General features: G+C 41.8%; 1 protein-coding gene across 7 annotated transcripts in view; it reads right to left on the bottom strand.

Moving 5' to 3' along the window:
* Window positions 1-23,297, bottom strand: part of rbfox3a (RNA binding fox-1 homolog 3a) — a 661,616-nt gene that overhangs the window by 142,057 nt on the left and 496,262 nt on the right. The window contains exon 1 of one of the 7 annotated variants that reach the window (XM_086195773.1): window positions 7,506-7,941. The exons of the other annotated variants lie outside the window; for them this stretch is intronic. Within the exon in view, the coding sequence (XP_086051899.1) occupies window positions 7,506-7,631 (126 nt within the window). The 5' untranslated portion in view covers window positions 7,632-7,941. Of the gene's footprint in view, window positions 1-7,505; window positions 7,942-23,297 lie in introns of those variants that run through there. 7 annotated transcript variants of the gene reach the window in all.

Here is a 23,297-nt window from a genome sequence, read left to right as displayed (position 1 = left end):
CACTGAGTCGGACTATGAAACTCCGATGTCGACTGTATTTTGGACTATTTTCTTGCACTGAAAACATATATTTGATATTTTATTGCACTTTTATTTATCCAGATGATGTCACTCCCTCCAGGACAAACAATAATCAACCACAACATTTAATTGATTTGATATGAATAAATATAAGCTACTGAGGGAGTTATTAGCATTTCTGACCATCTTCAGAACTTTCCCTCACACGTGTCTTAGGTGTTAAGTAATCAGACCCAGACTTTTGTTTCTGGTGGGCTGAATTTACGTGGTGAGAGGAGGAACAGATGGAGTCAGATATTGACAAGATGGTGGATGTGGGGGGTTGGAGGCTGGGCGTTGTCATGGCGATGTTTTTCTCTCCTTTGGACATCCCAAGCTGGCTGAACGGTTGTAAATAACCAGTGAATGATGGTGGATTTATGAGACACAAATATCTCAGTAGCAGCCTATCATTTCAGCGCCACTGTCGCTGTAACTCTCAGCAGAGAGCGAGCGATGCAGAGAGAGATGTCGTTGTTTTTCTCTTTTATGCTTCTTCTTCTAATTATCTCCAGACGTGGCCTTTTTGGATTTATTGTTGATGATTTTTTTCGTGTGTGTTGCTTACAGATGTGACTTCTTTTTTTTTTTTTAATAATAATGAGATCACTAAATCGAAAGGAGAAGCAAGAAGGAAACTTTCACACACTCTGACTTGCATTGTATCAGAATTCAATGTGGCCTGAGCCCTGTAATCCTGACGGTCATATCATTAGTTGTCCGCAGCTGATAGAGGAGCGACATCAAGGTCAAATGTGTATTTCCTCATCCAACATAGTGGAACTAAAGGCAGAACAGGAGCAAAAAGGGAGGAGAAGACAAACGGGACATGGAAATGAAGAATGAAAGTGAAGAAGGAATGAAAGGATGAGAGCAGAAATGGAGAGATGGAGGGGTAGAAGAGTGGAGAGAAGGGAAACACAAGGCCTCTGCGATGTCCAATTACATTGTTCTTGTTTTATAAATTGGGACATGGGTGAGAGAAGCTAATGAGAGGCAGAGCGCACTGTCTGATGGAGGCATGTGCGTGCGTGCGTGCGTGTGTGTGTGAGACTGTGTGTGTGTGTGTGTGCGTGTGTGTGTTTCAAACAGGTAAAAGAATGGCATTAGCAATTCAGCTCTAACTTTGAGAGATGTAAAACATGTTCGCTATGAACTTGGCCTGAGAGCAGGTGGGCTTATCCAGGCTTAGGGAACTTGTGTAAGTGTGAAGAGGAGGATAGAAGAAATGGAGCTAGAAAAAAAAGGCAATAAGCCACAGAAGAAAAGAAGGAGAGAACGAAGATACAACAGTGTGCAAGCGACACCAGCACAACCAAGGTATCAGACCTGATCATCAGTTTGCCTAAATGCCAGCACACAACACACAGACAAAACAAGAGACCAAACATTTTTCCTTTTAAGTATTAAAATTGTTCTGTTTCGGTTGAATCACTACCCTGCTTGATGACTTCCTTACCAGCTGAAGTAGCCATGTATACTACAGTATGAAGCCGGTCAAAGTGAAGTCTCTTTTAAATGGTATACATTTATTTCTATCACGCAGGACTTTGAAACCAAATTCCGAAGCCGTGTTGCGTGTTTTAGATGTAGACTACAAAAGTATGATTGGATTAATAAAATCCTGATAATACAGGGAAAGAAGGTTTTTGGATGAATGCCAGGAATGCGCACCGCTTCTTGAGCTTCAGTTGACATTTTGCAGTGCTCTGTTTCTTTTTCCAAAACTTTAACAATGTGAAAGTGGACTGCAACCAGATTTCACAGAGCATTTAAAAAAACCAACAACAATTATATTCCGGCACCATAGAGATAATATCCCTGAAAAGGATCCTTGTGTAGAACAGGACACAAAAAAATCCTGATTTGTAACATTACAGTTCATTTTGGAGTTTAGACAACTTGATTTTATCTTTATTTTATCATCCTTTGAAATAATTCATGACTGCTTGGTAATGTGTCAAGGGTGGGTAAGGTAACTTTGCGTGAGTTAAAGTAGTGAAACGTAGTGTTCCACTGATGCAGCCTACAGTATAAAAAGAACAGCAATGGAATCCTGGGCAGACACCAAAATATTTTGAGAGGACGATGTTGTCCAGTTGTGTTAGCTTGTAACAGAAGTTAGCATCAGCCTCATCTTAGATGCAGAATACAATTTGTACCTAAAGCTCCATCCATCCATGCATCCATGCTACTACTTAGCCTGTTCAGGGTCACGGGGGGCTGGAGCCCTGCAGGGCCAACACATAGAGACAAACAACCATTCACTCTCCCAGCCACGCCTCCTGTCAATTTAGAGTATCAATCAGCCTCGTCCCCTCTTGATGTCTTTGGACTGTGGAGGAAGCTGGAGTACCAGAGAGAACCCAGCAGGAACAGGGAGAACATGCAGACTCACACAGAAAGACCCCGTGTCTGAGCAGGGACTCAAACCTGGACCCCTCTTGCTGTGAGGCGACAGTGCTGACCACTGCACCACCGTGCAGCCCATCTAAAGCTTAACTCACTAATTGTTTTAACAATAAAAATTCTTCGTCTCAGCAGGGACCTCATTCAGAGCTTTTTCAATTTGTTGTTTAGCACTCTGAAAGGTGTGAAAACACGTTCCACTATCTGACACATTTATTGAAATGCTCCTTCAGTGGAACTCCAGTATATACTCGTCATATTGAATCATATAATAGCATGGAAGAAGACCAGCAGGTGTGATTAAAAAATACAAAGGTATCTCATCGCTTACTATCAGGGCATGAATTAGTAAAATTACTCATAGTCTCACGGTAAAGATACTTGTTGGGATTATTTTATCAGAGGAATTTTTCTCTAGATCTCTGTAGTCTTTTACAAAAGGCTGTGAATATTTTGTGTTTCTTATAGTCAATTAGGAACCTTTGTGTTTTTTTTTGTTTGAGACCCATTTTTTTGTCTCTCTGTCTTAGACTGCGTTGTTGTTTTTCTCTGCCATTGCTGAACTTTTTACCTTCGTTTGTGTCCTGAAGAGATCAGCAAACAAACTCCTGGTTGAGACAGAAATACTGTGCATAAAATGAGCATACAGCAGTACAACAACAGCAAATAGTGTGTGTGTGTGTGTGTGTGTGTGTGTGTGTGTATGTGTGTGAGTGAGTGGCAGACAGAGAGAGAGAGAGAGAGAGAGAGAGAGAGAGAGAGAGAGAGAGAGAGAGAAAGAGCTCATCTAAAAGCTGCTAAGAGCAGTAAAACAGCTGCGGTACAGGATGTTGATGATATTAGACAGTCAGCCTTTTGAAGTCGGAGACTCAGATGAAAAGATCAGAGTTTCCTGCAGCAGTAACAACCACATCACTTCAGCCTCTCTCATCAACCTTCGCGCAGGGCCAGAACACCAAGACTTTGCAATACTGTGGAAAATAAAACCAAATTTAAAAGAACCAAACTAAGATGTGCTGACGGTAAAGTACAAGCTGTATTTTAAAGTCCACAATTAAATCAGCTGCTATTGATGCTGCTGGATCAGCACGTTTGTTCAACTGAAGATATTGAATAGAACTTTGTTTGCAACATCCTCACTGTCTTATTCACCTGCCATTCATTGGAATGAAACGTGTCCACGACATGAGTGTGTTAACGGCATGAGATGAGAGACTAAAGGCCACTTTACTAGTTTCAGCTTGTGGAATGGAAATTCTTAAGTGAGTTGGCATTGAAAAATATGTGTATACAAAAGAAAAAGTGTGAATGAATATATGCAACAAATCTCTCTCTCTCTCTCTCTCTCTCTCTCTCTCACACACACACACACACACACACGCAAAGAGTTTAATAATGGTGTTGCAGTTGGAGGAAGAGAGATGCAACACTTGATATGATTTAAAATAATTATGCCACGCAGCGATAAATCACTTTGCTCATCACTATAAAATACCGGGTCTTTTACTGCTTTTGTCGCATTGCATAACACTTGTGTTGATGTCTCCTTCCCTGTGTGTGTTACACATCTGCACATACTTGCTTAGATGAGTGGACAATTGCAAAAAAAAAAAATCGTTCTGTAATTTGCTATGTGGCTGTGCAATAATCATCATGTACTCAACTCTGCCAGTAAGGATGCAAAACCAGACTGTATAAAACAAACCATTCAAAAACAACCCAAAGTCCAATATGAATTTCCACTGAATTTCTTTTAAATATTTTTTTTTTCATTCTGTGGGGAAATGAGTTGTATTAGGTTGTATGTATCCACCAGTGTGCAGCGCATACGCGCGCACAAACACACACACACACACACACACACACACACACACACACACACACACACACACACACACACACACACACAGATCGCCGACCCCTCCGCCCTGGCTGAGAAAGTGCAGAGCAGAGAACAAGCACAAGGGACCAAAAATGAAAACAAAACAACACTTGTTTATTTGTGTTATTTATTCATTTCAGTTCAGTTTGAGCGTCTATATTTTACTGATGTTTTTTGGGGATGTTTTTCCTCCATGATGTAAAAACTGAACTGCACAGTTACTGAACGGTTCACCCAGAATCTTCAATTGTTTCACCTGGTTATATAAAGCTTTAAAAAAAAAACAGTGTCTCAGAATTGTACTTTAGTGAGGACTTAGCAACCAGGGAACTGTCCATGGCTCTGAATCTCTCCTCCGTTCCTCTCGTTTTCATCTCTCCTCTAGTTTTTGTTTTATTTTCTCTGTACTTTATTTTTCTGTTCTCTTGGTCTCATTAGAAAATGTTTGATTAAAGATACGTGAGGAACAATAGGATAATGTTAATGTGAAACGGGGGGCTGTGTAATCATTAAGAAATTATAACAAAACACGTAAATGTTTGAAGTATTACTTCTGCTAAAAAGAAACAATATTGTGGGCTTGGAAATGATTAAGCAGTATCAATTGTTTCAGCTAACAAAGCAGAGAATACTCGGTGTTATTCTATGAAACAAATAATATCCACATGAGACAGTGAAACAAATAGTGTGGGTTGCAGCACAAAACAATACAAGTACTACAAAAGAGGCAGAAAACACAAAGAACAAAGACAAGCGGGACACGAGAGGGAAAAAAAGAGCAAAGACTGAAGCGGGAGGTGGGGGTTTGTTTCTGCACATTCCTCGGTGGATTCTGACCAGCAGAAAGGAAGTGTTTAACTATTAGGTGCGCCTTGGTAAAGATTCCTCCCCTCAACCCCTCCCTCCCTCCCTCCCTAGGGAGAGCAGGGAAGCTTGCACAAGCAGATTTAGCACATCGTATTGACTTACGAGGACTTTTTTTTTCCAAGCCATCGCCTTGGGAAAAGAAAGAGAGAGCAATACAAAGAGGAGGATTGAAGAAGAGAGAGAGAATGGAAATCCAATACAGAGACAGAGAAGAGATGAATGTTTTAGAGGAGTGCTGGTATGTTTAGCTGTGATCCATGTTGTCTGTTCAAATGGATGGATGGATGAGGAGAGGCCAGATGAATAGTGGGATCCTACTGAGGGTTTAAACACAGTGTCAGAGTCAAAAGCAATACACACAGCACTTAGTCAGGAGTTACGCTCTACACATGCACAATGTGCAGAGTCGATCCTCAGAAAAGTGCTAAAATCCTGGAGTGGAGTCAACACTGAGCATCATTTTTACCCTCAAAGAATTCCTTATTCCTTCCTTATTTTTGCTTGAACACAACGTGCATTTGCACTCTTCAATCCTAAATACAATTAGTCGGGTTACATCACGGGGCGTCTTGGTAGCCTGGAGGTTAAGTTGCATGCCATATAAGTCTAACATCCCTGGTTATTAGCCTCCCCCTCCTCTAAAATGAAATCAAAAGTGAAGAGTTACTGATTCAGGAATCTTCATCTTGTTGGAGGAAGTGTACAATGCATGTTTGATGAATAATAAATCAGCCCGTGTCAGTAATAGCATGCACAGCAGCCGCAACTCTAAGACATCAGAAAAATGCATAAAATCAACCTATTATGTGTAAAAATTTAAAAATACATCAGTACCTCTTCCTGTTTCAGTCTTTCTACTGAGTCCGCCACACTCTCTTTCGCTGGCTCTTAATCGCTTTCAATTTACGTTAGAAATAAAAAGCCCGTCTGTCCACAAGAGGACAACAGAGGATGAGAGAAACACGCTGAAAATGATTTTAAAACCAAATGACATATTTTAAGGTCAGCAAAGCATCAGGATACATCCAGATGGGTGTATTTCACTGTCATTAAAAAGAATAAAAGGTGTGTGTTCGGTATAAGGTAGAGTTACTCCTGAACCTGCACTGCACAGAAAAACTTTCAGCAGAACTGAAAATCTTGATTCAAATTTATCAATATTTTTTCTTCTATGGATTAGAAATCAATGTACACCAAATCAGAGTAAAAGAGAAATAGATGTGAGATGGATTTTTTTTCCCCACGTGTGTAAAAAAACAAAACACACACACACACACACACACACACACACACACACACACACACACACACACACTCACAAGGAGGGACTAGCAGACTAGCAGACTGTGTCCCTGTGGACTCATGGTGCTCGTGTCCCAGCGTGGATCTGAGTGTGTAAGTGTGCTGGTTGTGGATCCCAGCTGGTGCTTGTTGTGAGCGAGAGAGTGTGTGTGTGTGTACCCGTGTGTGCTGCCAGCAGGCTGGTGGTCTGAGCCGCCCTGTAAAGGTGATGTGTGGTGGCTATTTGGAGTCTGGACGTGGCAGGTTAGCTCACTGCAGCCCACTCATATTTTATATAGCGGCTCTCTCCAGTCTTATCATATTTTATACGGCTGCAATAACAAAGTGTCTAGAGGAAAAAGCGGCCGCCTGCCACTGCACATGGTGCCAGTAGTAAAACCAGCCACACACACATAAACACACACAGGCATGGTCGAATGTTCTGCAACACGCCAACTGACCAATGCAGCGTCAACTTTTATAAACTGAGTGAAGTACGCAGAGCGATAACTGAGGAAACGTGGCGCAATTAATAGAAACACAGCCATCTGAGTGGAGCCACTCCAAGAAGTGCGCCAGTAGTCATTTGGTTCTATTGTCTAATTCAGTTCTGAGCCGACATCTGTCCCTGTCCCGCTGCCCACTAACCACACAAAAACACACACTCACATTGGAGGAGGGCGGTGGGCTGCTCCATGTGTTCATCAATTCACTGAGAGTTTAAAAGTGTGATGAGGAGGGCCGCATGTTGAGTGTTTACCAGCGGCAAGGGAAGGTTTCCCCTCCACAAAAAAAGAAATAAAAGAAAAACAGATGTTGGCATCATGTTTGAGAGATTGTGGGACATTTGATCAAACAAGAAAAAAAAATAAAGTCACTACACAATCTCAAAGTACAACAGAAGAAGCAGGCACTGTTGGAAAAGGTGGAAAATAAAGGTGAATGAAATAAAGTGAAAAGAGAGTGACTGCAGATTTATGTGAAAGGGCTGATGGGTGCTTCTTACCTGGGGCAGATAGAGGAAGGCAGGGGGGCATTGCAGAGAATGGGTTAACATCCCGGTCCCGGACAGCAGCACACAGCCAGAGTTTGCCATAGAGCACAGCATGTGGAGACGGGACACCTTACTCATAGAGACACTCTTACACCTCTATTCACAGATGCAGCGCTCTGTCTATCCTCTCTTGACCACTCTCTTTCTCTCTCTCTCTCTCTGTCTCTCTCTACCTCTTGTCCCCTCCCTTCTTCACTTCTCTCAGCGGCAGCGATGAGCAGTCAGTTACTACTTCAGTGGATGCCGACGAGGGATGCCCGCGCTGACACACACATACACACACTACAGCAGATGCCGGCACACACTCTGAGCTATGGACGGCTCGTAGTGGAAAGTGTGTGTGTGGGAGTCTAAAGTGCGCAGACAGGCAAAGTGATGCTTCTGCTTCTGTTCCGCTCTCCTCTGTTTACTTTGAGAAAGAGGTGGAGAAGCAGAGGCATGCAAATGTGTATAGAAGGAGGGGAGGGGAGGAGAGGAGAGAAGAGGGGAGGGATGGAGGAGAGAAACAGAAAAGAAGCACAGAGGAGGAGGTGGGAGGCGGGACAAAGGAGGCTTGGGAGGTCCTTAAGGAATGAGAGGGAGCGATTGGAGAAAGGAAGAGGGGCTAGGAGGGGGGAGGATGAGAGGGGGCAAGAGAGAGAGAGAGCGAGCGAGAGAGAGAGAGAGAGAGAGAGAGAGCGAACACAATATATAAAAGAGTGGAATCCATGTCATTCACCCTTTCCAGAGAGGTTTCGGACAGATAACATTCTCCTCCAGAGCTACCCATTCACATGTTTTTTATCCAAAAAAGGAGAGGAAGAAATAACGAGCAAACATAATCGGGTCTTCGCCTGAAGCACCTTCAGGCTCAGGCCCTAAGAAAATACTCAGTTGATTTTATCCAAAAACATTCTTCCTCCTGTAAATCACTGAGTTAATAGGTTTATCACGAGAACGCACCACAACCAGCTTCTCCACGGCAGGATTCCTGTTTGTTTGTGCCACATATACAATCTTCCTCTTCTAATATGAATGAAAGGAAAGCACAATACCCTCCCCTCAAAAATCCCTGCATTATATTTAATAAATAATTAGAATGGAAACAATTACAGTGTGTGTTTTACGCCTTTGCAAAATCACAGAGCTGATGCAACGGCTTAATTTAATTTATAGCTCAGTTGTGAGGAGGATATTTTCTTTAAGCGTAGCATTTCCCTAGAAAGAACCGAGCTAATGGCTGAATAATGAGATAGAGTAAAATATGCATCCCCTACTTCCCCCATCCCCCTACTCTTTCCTGCCTTTCTTTGCACATGTGGGGCCTCGGTGAAGGCAATAGGCAGTTTATTTATATTTTGGCATTATTTGTGTGGTTTGATGTACTACAACACTGGCTAAATGGTTCAGTTTAATGTTAGGGTGCTCGAGGAGTCCCCCCCCTCCTCCACACACACACACACACACACACACACACACACACACACACACACACACACACACACACACACACACACACACACACACAAACACCGGTGAGAAAAGAGGGAGGAAGAGACAGGAAGCGAGGACTGAGGAGCAGACAATGATGGAGAGAAAAATAAGGGAAAGGCAGACAGCAGTGTTCATTTAATCCTGCTCAGACAAACTTTGATGTTAAAGCTAAATCATTTACATGTTATTAACAAAGTTGAATTGCAGAGACTGTTATTTTCATACTGTTTTTGTGCCACACTTCCATACAATTACTGAAAGAATAACTAGAACACACACACAATCGGCATTGTGTCTAATTCTCTGTGTTTTTACTTTGAGGGCATTCCTTAAACCACTTTTTTAACTCTTTGAAAAAAGTATCCTCGCGATTCTTTCATTACAACTCCATCATATGTTTGCAGTGATTTCTTTAATCTCAGGCAGGCTAGATTGCAACAGAATTCTATTTCAGGATTTGTAGAGTTGTATCTCATGAAATATGGCTCTGCAACATAGAGAAAACGATGCAGTATCAATATTCAATATTGAGAATTGACATTAATCTGAAAAAAACCAACTATATTGAATATATTGTGCCGGGGCGATATTCTCAGATGTGTACAAGAAAACACAATAAATCTTTGATGGAGATCTGAGATGATTGGACAGACCTCAGTTTGAATTCCACTTTCATCCCAGAGTGATGCAAGACTGAACAGGTTCCAGTCCAGCAGTAATGTTTCATTATCTAAATATATTAGCTGCGCTGTGCTAATGTTTTGAGTTTCCACGGTATGCGTGCGCCCCTTTATACATATTTGTTTTTTTTATCATAATCTACTGCAAAATATGTTGATCGCTACATTAAATCTCACACACTCATGTGATGTTGTTTGAATCGAAATAATAGATACTGATGTACCTTTACACGAGCGTCTCGATGTCCTCTCACTTATGGTCAAAGTAACATGAAAAAGAAGACAGTTTTATTTGGATAAGGCAACAAAAAAAAACAAAAAAACAGGTTAAATTATAATAGAACTGAAACATTAAAACCAGCTGACTCATGATGTGACTTTCCAAAACAATTTTCACTTCAAATTCAAAAGTGGTTTGATTTTCATTTTCTTGTTAGACAAATGAATTTTTGAACTGAACAGAATAAATCGATAGTGGATGGTTTCTGTTAATTTTTTAAACTGACTTTATTTACCTGGCTGTAACGAGTAATCAAACAAGAAGGCAAATCAAACACAACTGAAGGACATTACACTGCATATAATTGATTAAATGCAAAAATAACATGAAAACTGAATGGATCTCAAGAACCTAAAACACACAGAAGCTCATCAAAGAAAGACCTGCGTGGTTGATCGTCATCAACAAGAGCGACAATTAATTAACGTGGCACATTCAATATTTCACAAATCTATGAATGAAGACAAGAGAGGAATACATTTCAAATATGGAAAATGGACATGACACTTGGCTTGATGTCAACAATCCATCATCATCTCTTTTTATAAATTCTCACTGTCAGTGCAAGACTACAAGAACTGGAGCTTAGGAGTGGCGTCTACTGCATAATCAACCCCATAATAGGTGTCCTGACCAAAGTGAAAACTGATTGAGGTTAATAATAAATAAGTATATAAATAAAGAATAGAGACTGATATAAAAACAAATATATGTATGCTTATACAAATAAAAAAAGAGATCCCCAGTGAGCTGAGTTAGGAACATATGAATTATGTATAAACTGAAGTTTAATCAGTCTTGTTGAAAAAAAAAAAAAAGAAATAAAATGTGAATATAATGTTATGCATTTTTAGCGGGTAATTCAACGAAGCAGAAAAAAAAAAGATCAATTCTGCTCATTGGGAGGTACTTGGTTTTAATCACCTTGTTCTTCCACCAAGCCCGTATTATGCAGGTCAGGAGGGTTTATTAAAAGAAAATATGTGACAGAACAAGCTTGCAAGACAAACATCTGACAACAACTCAGCCAAAAAAAGCAAAAAAAAACCCAGAAGCTGATGGAATAACAAGTACCGCATCAACTAGTGAACAACTGAAACTCACCAACGCCTCAGTCTGGTGCAAACCACCTAAAAAGTGCTGGCCTGCTGGGAAAGGGCGACCCACCTCTTTTGAACACTTGCAAAGCATTGTGCACACAGAGAGACCCCCTGAGCCTGACTGACACGACTTTCAGGTCTGTGATCGGACTTCCTGCTGGCCAGTGTGTGCTACATATAACTACAGAGCCTGTGCACAGATCATAAAGGCCCTCATTTATCAAAAGATTGTGGAAACCTCTACAGATCTGAGTGTATAAATCATCTCACGACTAGGAGTGAGATGATACACAACTACTAACAATACAGGGATATCACACAGTATTGGGTCCACAATTTCCAAACCATTAAATGAGTAATGAGAATGTACAACTGGAAAACAAGGTCTGTTTGAACATGGCGGTGAAAACGGTAAACAGGTGTGTCATAGATTGTGTAATTTCTAACAGTCGTCTTGTCAGATCTACTAGTTTCATCCCGTGAATCAGCCACTAGTCAACGGATTTCTCTGTAGTAGAAATTAACTTCTCGATTTACTGCAACTTTCTTTTTTCAGAAGTTTTTTTGAACCCCAATTTAATAGGAAAACAGTAGCATGTGATTTCAGTGTTGAATATTGCCAATTCATATTTATTTAACAGTTATGGTACCTAAATATGACTGAAGAAGCTTGATATTGTACTCGAGAATGGTGCTCTACTGTCTGTCTGTTAATATCACTTGGAATTTGGAGTGAATAAAGCTTGACTGGCTATTCAGGTTGTTTTATTTTACAGAGTCGTATCACTTGTTTTTATGCATTGATGTGGTAATTCATTCTTTAACCGAATCATGCTTAACTAAGTGACTGGATGTGAAATCACGTTCACTGGATCATTTTATTCTGAAACACGTTCTCACCGTAACCGCAACAGTGTACCCGGATCTTAAAAATTACATGTTTGACTCTGTTTTCACAGGATGGCTTCAGTCTGTTGTTGTGTAAAACATCGTGGGGGAACCAGGACAAAAACTGGCACAATGCTTTTCTACATGTTCATAATTATGATCTTTGTGGTTTGATATTTCAGTCATCGGTCTTCTGTCGTCAACTCACCACAGCTACTCGTGCAGCCTGCTTTCGTGCTGTGGTTGTGACACGTATATCGTCACACCCTTATCGTGCCATTGTGTGGCACAATACTTTGTCACGTCCTTACTCACAACAGGGTTCACATGTGATTTATGAAATTGGTTGTGCATCACCAATCACAGCCTACGAATAATCTGGCATTGATAAATGCAGCAGCCAAAAACAGTCATCATATATCATTGCCCAATTTATTCTTGGTTAAGAAACCTCGCCCCTGCAGTTTGCCACAGGGAGAAATGACATCAGGCTGAGAAGAGGAACTTCTCTTCTCTCTGACCTGGAGAATGAACCCTTAGTGTCACCTGATCAATTGTACATCATATATTGGAATATTGTTCCTACGGTCACCAGAAGCAACGGTGGTCTCAGAAATGTTGTGCCTCAGCCAGACTCACTATGCTGCAAGGGAAGGTCACGCTGACTTAAAAACAAATGCAAATCAGGGTAGCAGGTGGAGTTTCACTCCCCACTAACCAGGTGACATATTTTTTAATGCTTTTGCTTTTTGTGTTATATTTGTTATATATGTTCTGTTTGGTGACACGGTGGTGCAGTGGTTAGTGCTGTCGCCTCACAGCAAGAAGGTTCTGGGTTCAAGCTCAAGCACAGGGTGTTTCTGAGTGGAGTCTCCATGTTCTCCCTGTGCCTGCGTAGGTTCTCTGCGGTACTCCGGCTTTTTTCCACATGCAAGGGATACAAGAGAGGACGAGGCTAACTGACCGTAGGTGTGACTGTGAGTGTGAATGGTTGTCTGTCTATATGTGGTGGCCCTGCAATGGACTGGCAACCCATTGAGGGTGAACCCTGCCTCTCACCTGAAGGCTGCAGGAGTAGGCTCCACCCCCTGCAACCCTAAACAGGATAAGCTGTAGAAAATGGATGGATGGATATTATGTTTTTTGATATTTAGGGCCTGAGCCTGAAAGTACCTGAAGGCGAAGAGACCCTATTATGTTTGCTCGTTACCCTGTTATGTTTGCTCAGCAGAGCAACACATTAGCAGCACTAAAAATGCTACAAACACACACTAAACAGTGTCCCAGCCCCCCCCCCTAAACCCATGAGGCAACTGGGCCAGACGGCCTGGAGCCGGTTTTCACATCCACACCCATTCAAAACCTGGTACTGGACTGTTCTTGCTGTCAATGAGCGCATTATACTCATAATCTAATTTCACCCCCTGAACATGCATGAAATTTGCTGAAATTCGGCACAGTTGTCCGGTCTGGCTAAACATTCACTAATCACAAAGAAAAACACCACAAAAGTCTATAGCGCCACCTAGGGAGCCACACAACTACAAGATAATTTTTTATAATTTGGAGCGCTATAACTCCTCCCACGAATGTCCCACAAACATGGGACCAACACCGTTGGACTCGTCTCATCAAGACAAACAATTCATACACTCTGACCTCTCACCTATCTACAACAGAATGTCCACAATTTGGACAAAACTGTCAAAATGAGGACTTTTTTTGCTCCCCGAACAAAATCTATCTCCTCCTAGGCCGTTAATGCCATCGCTTCCAAACTCACACACATTACTCTCCCAACTGTGCTCTTCAAAATTCTTTAAAGGTTTTTATATGAATTACTTGGTTTGGATTTTATAAGCCCTCAAAGTGGGGGAGACACGTTTCACCTTACAATGGAAGTCTATGGGGAGACCGTGTCCTCTCAGGGTACATACTCTCAAACAAATGCTTCTCACGTCTATACCATACATCCCACAGCTTTTAAAAACACACCACTGCATTCCTGACAAAAATCCCTACAAAAATATGGTATTTTGTGTTACTTTTGACCAACGTATGCCGACTTATTCAGCTTTTCCACACTACAATTCTGGTGCTCCTCCTCTCTCTCCACTCTAGCACAGATCAGAGACAGAGCAGTGGGGGAGGGGTTCTTAAAGGGCCAGCTCTCAGCTCTGCTCTCACTCTAGCACAGATCAGAGACAGAGCAGTGGAGGAGGGGTTCTTAAAGGGCCAGCTCTCAGCTCTGCTCTCTCTCTAGCACAGATCAAAGACAGAGCAGTGAGGGAGGGGTTCTTAAAGGGCCAGCTCTCAGCTCTGCTCTCACTCTGGCACAGATCAAAGACAGAGCAGTGAGGGAGGGGTTCTTAAAGGGCCAGCTCTCAGCTCTGCTCTCACTCTAGCACAGATCAAAGACAGAGCAGTGGGGGAGGGGTTCTTAAAGGGCCAGCTCTCAGCTCTGCTCTCCACTCTAGCACAGATCAAAGACAGAGCAGTGGGGGAGGGGTTCTTAAAGGGCCAGCTCTCAGCTCTGCTCTCACTCTAGCACAGATCAAAGACAGAGCAGTGGGGGAGGGGTTCTTAAAGGGCCAACTCTCAGCTCTGCTCTCCACTCTAGCACAGATCAAAGACAGAGCAGTGGGGGAGGGGTTCTTAAAGGGCCAGCTCTCAGCTCTGCTCTCCACTCTAGCACAGATCAAAGACAGAGCAGTGGGGGAGGGGTTCTTAAAGGGCCAGCTCTCAGCTCTGCTCTCCACTCTAGCACAGATCAAAGACAGAGCAGTGGGGGAGGGGTTCTTAAAGGGCCAGCTCTCAGCTCTGCTCTCCACTCTAGCACAGATCAAAGACAGAGCAGTGGGGGAGGGGTTCTTAAAGGGCCAGCTCTCAGCTCTGCTCTCACTCTAGCACAGATCAAAGACAGAGCAGTGGGGGAGGGGTTCTTAAAGGGCCAACTCTCAGCTCTGCTCTCCACTCTAGCACAGATCAAAGACAGAGCAGTGGGGGAGGGGTTCTTAAAGGGCCAGCTCTCAGCTCTGCTCTCCACTCTAGCACAGATCAAAGACAGAGCAGTGGGGGAGGGGTTCTTAAAGGGCCAGCTCTCAGCTCTGCTCTCCATTCTAGCACAGATCAGAGACAGAGCAGTGGGGGAGGGGTTCTTAAAGGGCCAGCTCTCAGCTCTGCTCTCACTCTCTGATCAGACTCAGGCTTCCATCTCCTAAACTACAATGCCCAGGGATTTGACCAAGACACCGTTGGATTCAGGCCGGCGTCAAGGACGGGGGCTCAGGCCCTAACAACGCTGCTTGCACCGTTAATGTGTTATATTATTTAATAATAGATCATTCATGTAGACTTTTGTTTAGTTCTTTTCATTGTCCATATTATTATTTCATGTAAACTTGTTTTTAATATTGTTTAGGTTATATATGCAGGATAGGTGTGATGCTTTTTGAGGTACTGGGACCTTGAAATTTCCCATTAGGGACTATCTATCTATATGTAAAATGAAAGGTAGGCCAGACCATTCATGCTATTATGCTGACCTCAACAGAGTCAGCAGGCATTCTCACCCTTGCTTAAATAATAGCTAATTAGATGTGTTATACCCATTACAGTCTATAATAGGACTTCGTTTTTTCAGAGCTGCCAAGTTCCAGAAAATCCCAAGAGTGAGACCTCTGGTCAGTGCGCCCTTTTTAACCCCAATTTAAAAGGAATTTGTGGAATTTGAGCAAATCTCAACTTTGACAAATCAGCGTGAGAAATGGCGAGTGTGGCGTGTGGTGTTAAAAGAGGCTTAATTGCGTGACTCTCACTCTCACAGTGTGAGACTTGGCAGCTCTGGTTTTTTCTGTTTTTCTTTTTTTTTTTTTTAATCTCTGTCATAAATAAATCAGGCTCAGGATAGCCCAATTATAGGTTCTGAATTTTAGCTTGAATTGATGTATTTAATGAAAGTAAACCTGATTAATTTTTTTTTGACCCAAACTTCATTTTCAAAACCGCACTTTCTGTGCTCAAATTACAGTGTGCAGTTCACTGTCACCATGGTCATAGAAGCGCCGAGGTCTTTCTATGGCCTCGTGACCTTCATCTTTCAACTTTTGAAATAAACACAGTTTTGGTTTAGAAATATATCAATATATCATCATGCCATTCTCACAAAACCAGCTGGTCTCCCGAGGTTTTATGGTGTAACAATGTCCTCGCATGTGATTGGAAGAGGCCAATTACCCTCCTAGCCCTCGTCCAATCATGTGCGAGATCACTGGCGCGACTCATACGGAAGTTCTTGCAAGACGAACTCAGACATGTTTTTATCTCTGTATTTTCTTCACTTTTTTGTGTTTTTGCTGTTTTGTTTCATGTTTCACAATGGCTGGACGGCATCTCACTTTCAACTCCTCCACATGGATGCCATCAACCTCTTTCAGCAAGCCCGCTGACTGACAAGAAGAAACCGCTGAATGCTATCAGTGGGCTTTCTTGTCACCTGACCAGAGAGTTTACTATGTTTGCAGCCGCCGTGAAGGACCATTTCGCAAACTTCAGGTTTCTGGCTATGGAGGATCAGTTTGCTGCTTTGGAGACAAAAGTCTGCATCTTGTCTGTGAAAAGAGAAGATGGGTACACAATCCCAAAATTGTGGTAAGAATATTTTTGGTGGCTAGCTAAACTAAGAAATGTTCGGTGGCTAGCTACGTCAACAGTAAGACTATTTGTGGTGGCTACTTCAGCGAAAGTAGCCATAGCGTAAGCTTTTAGTAAGCTAAAGTTAGTCTTGTGGACTTGTTAAAGAAAAAGTGAGCATAACCAGTGTAAGGGACTTTATTAAATTGAGTTTTTTCGGTCCTGTAATTTACAATAAGTAGTATATCTGCGGCACAACTCGGAGAAAAACTAGGCGCTACAAACCGGAGGATAAGATTTATCCTTTTATTCTACCGTATAATGAAATTGGTACATGAATAGATGCCAATCTTAACTGTACATTTTGCTGTCACAGACTGACCTCGCCTCATATTGAGGCAGTGACCTCTTATTTGCTTGGAGTGCTGTGAGCAAGTCCAGATTTACATGGTACTGCAATGACAACATTGTGTGGAAGTCGCTTTTACTGTTTTCTTTCATTCCTTGTTTAATTTTACAGTGGGTTTTTACCTTTTTTATTCACAGCCCCTCCATTTAATTGTTTTCCAGCTGCCTGTAAGACTACGAGACTGTGCGTAGAAGCGTCAGGTTCAGGAAGCCAGAAATGGCCGCGCAGGTGTCGCTGTGAGTTCAGCTCAGAGTCGTTTGAGAAGAAAGAGGGTAAGACTTATTAGATTAGATTGGTTGTTGGTCAATGTGACGATTATTCGGGTGCATTAATATGTTTTGTGTCTATACGCAGTGCATTGTGTATTACTGATTACCTTTATTGGCTTGTTTTCCAGCTGCTGGAAGCGAGACGAAGTGTGCTAACAGATGATGAGGTGGAGCTTTAGAGGTGAGTGACTGTGGACTTAATGTCGAATGAGGAAGACTGCGTTGTTGCCGCTTTGCCTGGATGGAATGTGCGACCTCCATCCTCTCAGAGCAAGGAGCTATCCGACCTCTGTTCAAAGCTTTAGTACAGATTGAAAGCAAACACGAAATGCCAAGCAACGGACTGCAGACGACTGAATGCCGACACGGGGGACATTTGAGCCTGCAAGCTTACAGTGCGATCAACCGTTAGGATGGAAGGCTTCTCGTGCAGGAGGTTGTGTGGGTTTCTTTATCAATAGTTACTGTATGTGTCTGTAAATAGTTGTACATGGTTGTGTGTTTGTAGACCTACAGTTGTGTGTTTGTGCCTCTTCTTGTTCATTGTCCCTTTCCTCAATAAACTTCTTCGTGGTAATAATAGTGCAGTCCTTAGGACATCAATATCATTAATATACAACATAATAGCATATCACAACAATATGAATAAATAAATATTGTTCATATTTTATTATTGCGGGAGGGGTTTACATTTGTAATGAACCCATGGTAGCCAAGAGTGACAGATCTTTTAACTAATCACACTTGGTTTTTCAAGTTTAAACGAAGCGGCTTCATCCAATAGTGAGTGAGGAAATCCAAGCCTGCCCTGATATCATTCTCTGCTATTCATGTGCAAATCAGATCCCTTGTGGGCTCTCGTGGTTCGTTTCCAACAATATGTGGCACAGCAAGCGCAAGCTGTAAGTTGCCGTAAACTGCTTGAAATTTGTGGGATGCATGGACGTTTACGGGGATGAAAAATCCCACTTTTCATTAAAATCATGTTTTTTATGTTGTTCATAAGTTCATGTGGCATTTTGCTGAATGCTGGAGGACATAACTTGAGAAAACTAAGCTCAAAATTGCATTTCTGAGTATTCCTGCATTCAAATTGCTGTGAATCAATGGCAGACTTGCTTTTACACGTCACAAAGCCACTGGGCGTGCCACGAGCTCCTGCCCCCCTCCACCAATTCAGACAACAAGGAGTTCACCAGCAAGTTAAATTTGAAGCTGGGTAGTGTGGCTTCCATCAAGGCACCATCAAATGGAAAACCTGTGTCTTCTAATTCAACCGAGCCCTGGTGGTCTTGCCATGGAGCCCATTGCCACATCTGGTCGCGTCTCTGTCACTATGCAGAAGTTTGGCATGGCGAGCGCAGCGGGTTTGAACTCTGGGAAACATGACATTTCCTAAGACCTGCGTGTGGGGTACCCCACCCCCTGCTGTGCGCACGGGGGGGGGGGGGGGGGGGGGCACTGACTAGCGCTGTCTCCACCCAACAACTCAGACACAAATTGTTCATGAGCTATTGACGTGCTTCAGAAGCGGAGTCCCGGAAAATAGCACAGGTTTTGTGATTTTTGCTAAAACCTTTACAATCACAATTTAAAACCACTTAAAAAATAGCTAAAAAGGAAGATTGGATTAGGTCTTCAGCATCGTCTTCAGAACATAAAGACTTTGCATACAACAAATGCTGCTTGGGTTCTGAAACAGTTAAAGCTTTGTCGGAGATCGGCAAAGAGAACATCGAGATAGGAGTTTGCCCACTGGCCTGTGGGAGATTCAAAGGTCAACGGATATAAAGGTCTTTCGTGTAATGAGACTAAAATGGAGCATTTTCACTATCAGACTAGACAATATATTTGTCAGACATCAAACACTCACCGTACCACAAACACACCATGTCCACCGTGAGGCCTAGTGGTGGCAGCATCACTCTTGGGTCGATGCTTCCCCACAGCAGGCCCTGGACAATCTGATTCAGGCTGCAAGTGAACTGAGACTCCAGAGAAGATGTATTTTCCAGGAACACAATGACCCAAAGCATACAGAAATGGTTTAAGATATCAAGGTGAACGTTCTTGAGTGGCTGAGTCAAAGCCCAGAGCTCAGTACAATCGAGAGTTTGTGGCTGAACTTGAAAAGGGCTGTTCACACTTGATCCCTGTGCAACCTGACCGAGTTTGAGTAGTTTTCAAAAGAATGGAATAAAAGTGCAGTGTCCAGATGAGCAATTCTGATAGAGACCTATCCACCATAACTCAGTAAATCTATTTTTAATAATCGACACTACTTTCTATAAAAATGTTATCACTTTAGCTTTATTTACTTCATCTTTTTTTAGTGTTTTTTTAAGAGAAGTCATGTTATTGACCATGATTTGATTTTTAAAAGCAATAATTTCTCCAAACATTCAAGGGGGTGAATATTTTTTACAGGCATTTTATGAAAGTTGTCCAGTCACTGGCCTGATTGATTTTAAAAGATATCGAACTTCAGAATCATCTCAAAACTGTGTCGATCCTCAGAACATGAGGGTCCACAACTGCCATGTCCAGACGTGCACATAAGACTTTGTGTAGAGAAAACACTTGATTAATAGCACATCCAGGCCTCCCTCGTGTTGTGAGGGCTTGCAAAATTTATTTTGATGGTCAAGTATATTTTTACAGAGATATTTAAAATGGAAGAATTAATTAAAACTGTATTTTAACATTCAATAACTGATGTACATCACCATTATTAGACAGAATAGGGTAATATACATGTTTTAAATGGAAATTCACTTGGTTTGATTTCTTTTAACTTTGTTTGAGTTTATTGTTGTTAATTTTTCTTTAACCCTATTTATGCTGGAGGCTAATTCCAGGCTCTTCATTGCATTATTCACTGTATGTCTCGCCGCATCTATAAGCTTCTGCTTGTGATGCTATTGAACTTCTGTCTATTCACATTCTTGTCAGGCTGGCAGGGATGGAGGCAAAGCTCCGAGTAATAATTGATGATTGAATTGAGAAGTTGGTCCTTCCATCACAAATTCCACCCACTGCAGAGGAGCTGCAAACTGTTTGGAATTTCTGATCAGTATACTCTTGAGTATTTGAGCAAGGATTTTGAAGATGGCACTTCACAAAATAGACCTAAACAAACACATAAATGTAGGATTCATAACGCCATCGTCGTCTTCCGCTTATTACTTACAAGTAAGGGTCGCAGGGGGCTGGAGCCTATCCCAGCATCTACGGGCAAGAGGCGGGGTTCACCCTGGACAGGTCACCAGTCCATCGCAGGGCCAACATACAGAGATGAACAACCATTCACACTCACATTCACACCTACGATCAATTTAGAGTATCAATCAGCCTCGTCCCAAAATTGCATGTCTTTGGACTGTGGAGGAAGCTGGAGTACCAGAGAGAACCCATGCAGGCACGGGGAGAACATGGAGACTCCACACAGAAAGATCCTGTGCCCGAGCCAGGACTTGAACCCAGAACCTTCTTGCTGTGAGGCCACAGTGCTGACCACTGCACCACCGTGCAGCCCTGATTCATAACTCAATTTCAGTAAATTAATATTTGGGAACTTCCTTTGCTCCACTGCAGCAAAACTAGATGGTCATTGGATAAATGCTGGTCTTTGTCCCGCCCATCGTTCGCTCAGCGTCTCTGGGGGTCTATGGGGCAGTGGGCTGGCCTTGACGCTCGGCTTCTGCATGATGATTGAATGAGCTGTCGAAGGCGGAATCCTTTTTTGATTGACAGTTAAATGAGCGAATCAGGAATCTTGAAGAAAAAACATCTACTGGAGCATTTACCAAGTTTTTCATTCCATTGTTCTGAACTGACCCGGAGACGTGACCGAATCCTTGGAAAAGACGCCTAGTTGGTGCGACAACGTTACAGATCAATTTTTTTTTTTTAAATGAAGGGTAGACTTTACATATAATTTTACATACTATATAAACAAACACATTTATGATGTAGGCCGGGAAAATGAGCTTCCCCTCCTTGAAAGACCAGCAGCCGCCACTGAATTAGAAATCATGGCAACATAAAGAAACAGAAAAGGATTTGTATGTTCAAAAAACAAAAGTAGTGTCTTATGTTGTAAACCTCACACATTGTATAAACTCACTCTGGCTTTTATTCAGACGGATGACAAAACTACTCAATTGGACCCAGACATTCCATGATTTCAGGGTAAACAGACTCAAGGTTTCTAATAAAACTGCATTTTGAAACAGTCTGCTGCTCCGTTGATGAGCCCGTTGGTATAGCATCGTATGTCCCTATTGGTTACCGTAGCAAAGTCAGACTAATTTTATATGTTTATTTGTAAAATTTGGTAGCTCTGCTTTGTTGCTGTTTGTAAATATACAAGAAGGATAGTTCAGTTTTGCTCATTTATTTCATTTTCTTGATTTGTTTCATGTACACAAATACTAAACCTCGACACAATCACTCATCATATTTGATTTACAAATCAAGAAATAATACATAACTTTAATTTTTACAGTCATACGATGTAGACAACACAGACTCTGGCTAAAATTCATGGGAAAGTACTGTGAAGTCACAAAAGACGAATTATTGTAAAATTAACGTCGTTATTCTGCCTAATTTAAATATTTTGTTGATAATTACACTTCAATTTACAGTATAAAACTGTGAAACATTCTGCAAAACCGTACCCTCATTTTTACAGGAAGAACATGTTAAATGTGGTCCAGAGGTATATTCAATTTATACAAGGAAATCCACCTTCCATGATTTTAAAAGCATCTCAAAACATCATTTTAAAAGCATCTGAAAATTCTAATAGCATCTTAAACTGCAACATATAATAAAAGCATCTCAAATTAATTTGGGGAATGATTTTAAAACTGTCTGGAAACTGAGTAAAAGTTGTATTTCCCCTCCACAATTCAGAGTTTGTGCATTGGTTGAAATTAACGCGCCGAGTTCCAAAGAGCCCAATCAGTGCACTGCATCTGACTCGGTCTGTTACCCTCCATGCAACTCCGCAGCTGGCAGCTTCCTGTGGACTTCATCACTCAGATCCATCCTATACATTGAAGGATTTCATCAGCGGGTTTTGGATTTTGTGTTTATTCGTTTATTTGATGGCTGAATTTCAGGCAGCTAACATTGCAATGTCCCCATAGCTTTAGCTACATTAGACGTGTTTAACAACCTGGAAATGCCGATTACACATGTGCAGACATTTGTAGAAGACATATTGTATTATTAGTCATTGTTTTTCATTAGTTCAGGACATCAGGTCGCCTATCTGGATGTTCTCATCCAAGAATATTTGGAAACCAGGAAGGCACTATTCCCAGAAATCAACTTGAGACCTAAACACCATTTTTTTGTGTCATTATCCAGGACTGATCCTGAAATTCGGCCCACTCATCAGGCTATGGACTATGCGTTTTGAGAGCAAACAGTTAATTTAAAAGATGTACAAGGCATCTGAAGAATTTCAAAAATCTGTGTTGGACTCTTTCAGAGAGGCATCAGATGTTTCAGGCCTTCCTTTCCGCTGGGTCAGTGAGTCCTCAAGCTTTGCAAATAAAAGATGGATCACCACTTTACTCAGAGATTTACAGGAGTAAGATAAAAGCACAATTCTCCATTTTAGCTTCACTGAAAGAAACACAAAAAGTCCTGGTGATGTGCAGTATAATGGGATAAATTATAGGAAGGGCCAGTTTGTTGTCACCAAATATAATGCTTCAGTGGAGTTTGGTGAAGTCATCCTCATTCTTGTGAAAGATGATTTTGCGCTTCATTTTCTGATGAGTGTATGATGGAGAATATCTTTCATGCCACCATATATACTCTGTAAAAAACACTGGAAGATTAGAATGCAGACTTGTTAGTGAACTAATTGACATGTGGCCTTTATCATGTTACATAAACAATGGATACCAGATTGTCCCATTGAAGCACAGTCTCTTGTCAGACTAAATCAGCAAGCCAAACTGTTTCTTTTGTGTGTCTTAACGGATATGGCTGA

The sequence above is a fragment of the Aulostomus chinensis genome, chromosome 23, assembly GCF_037954235.1.
Source record: "Aulostomus chinensis isolate RoL2024-O1b breed Wild chromosome 23, RoL_Achi_v1.0, whole genome shotgun sequence".
In the NCBI taxonomy this organism is placed as follows: Eukaryota; Metazoa; Chordata; class Actinopteri; order Syngnathiformes; family Aulostomidae; genus Aulostomus; species Aulostomus chinensis.
This window is presented reverse-complemented; position numbering and strand designations above follow the sequence as displayed.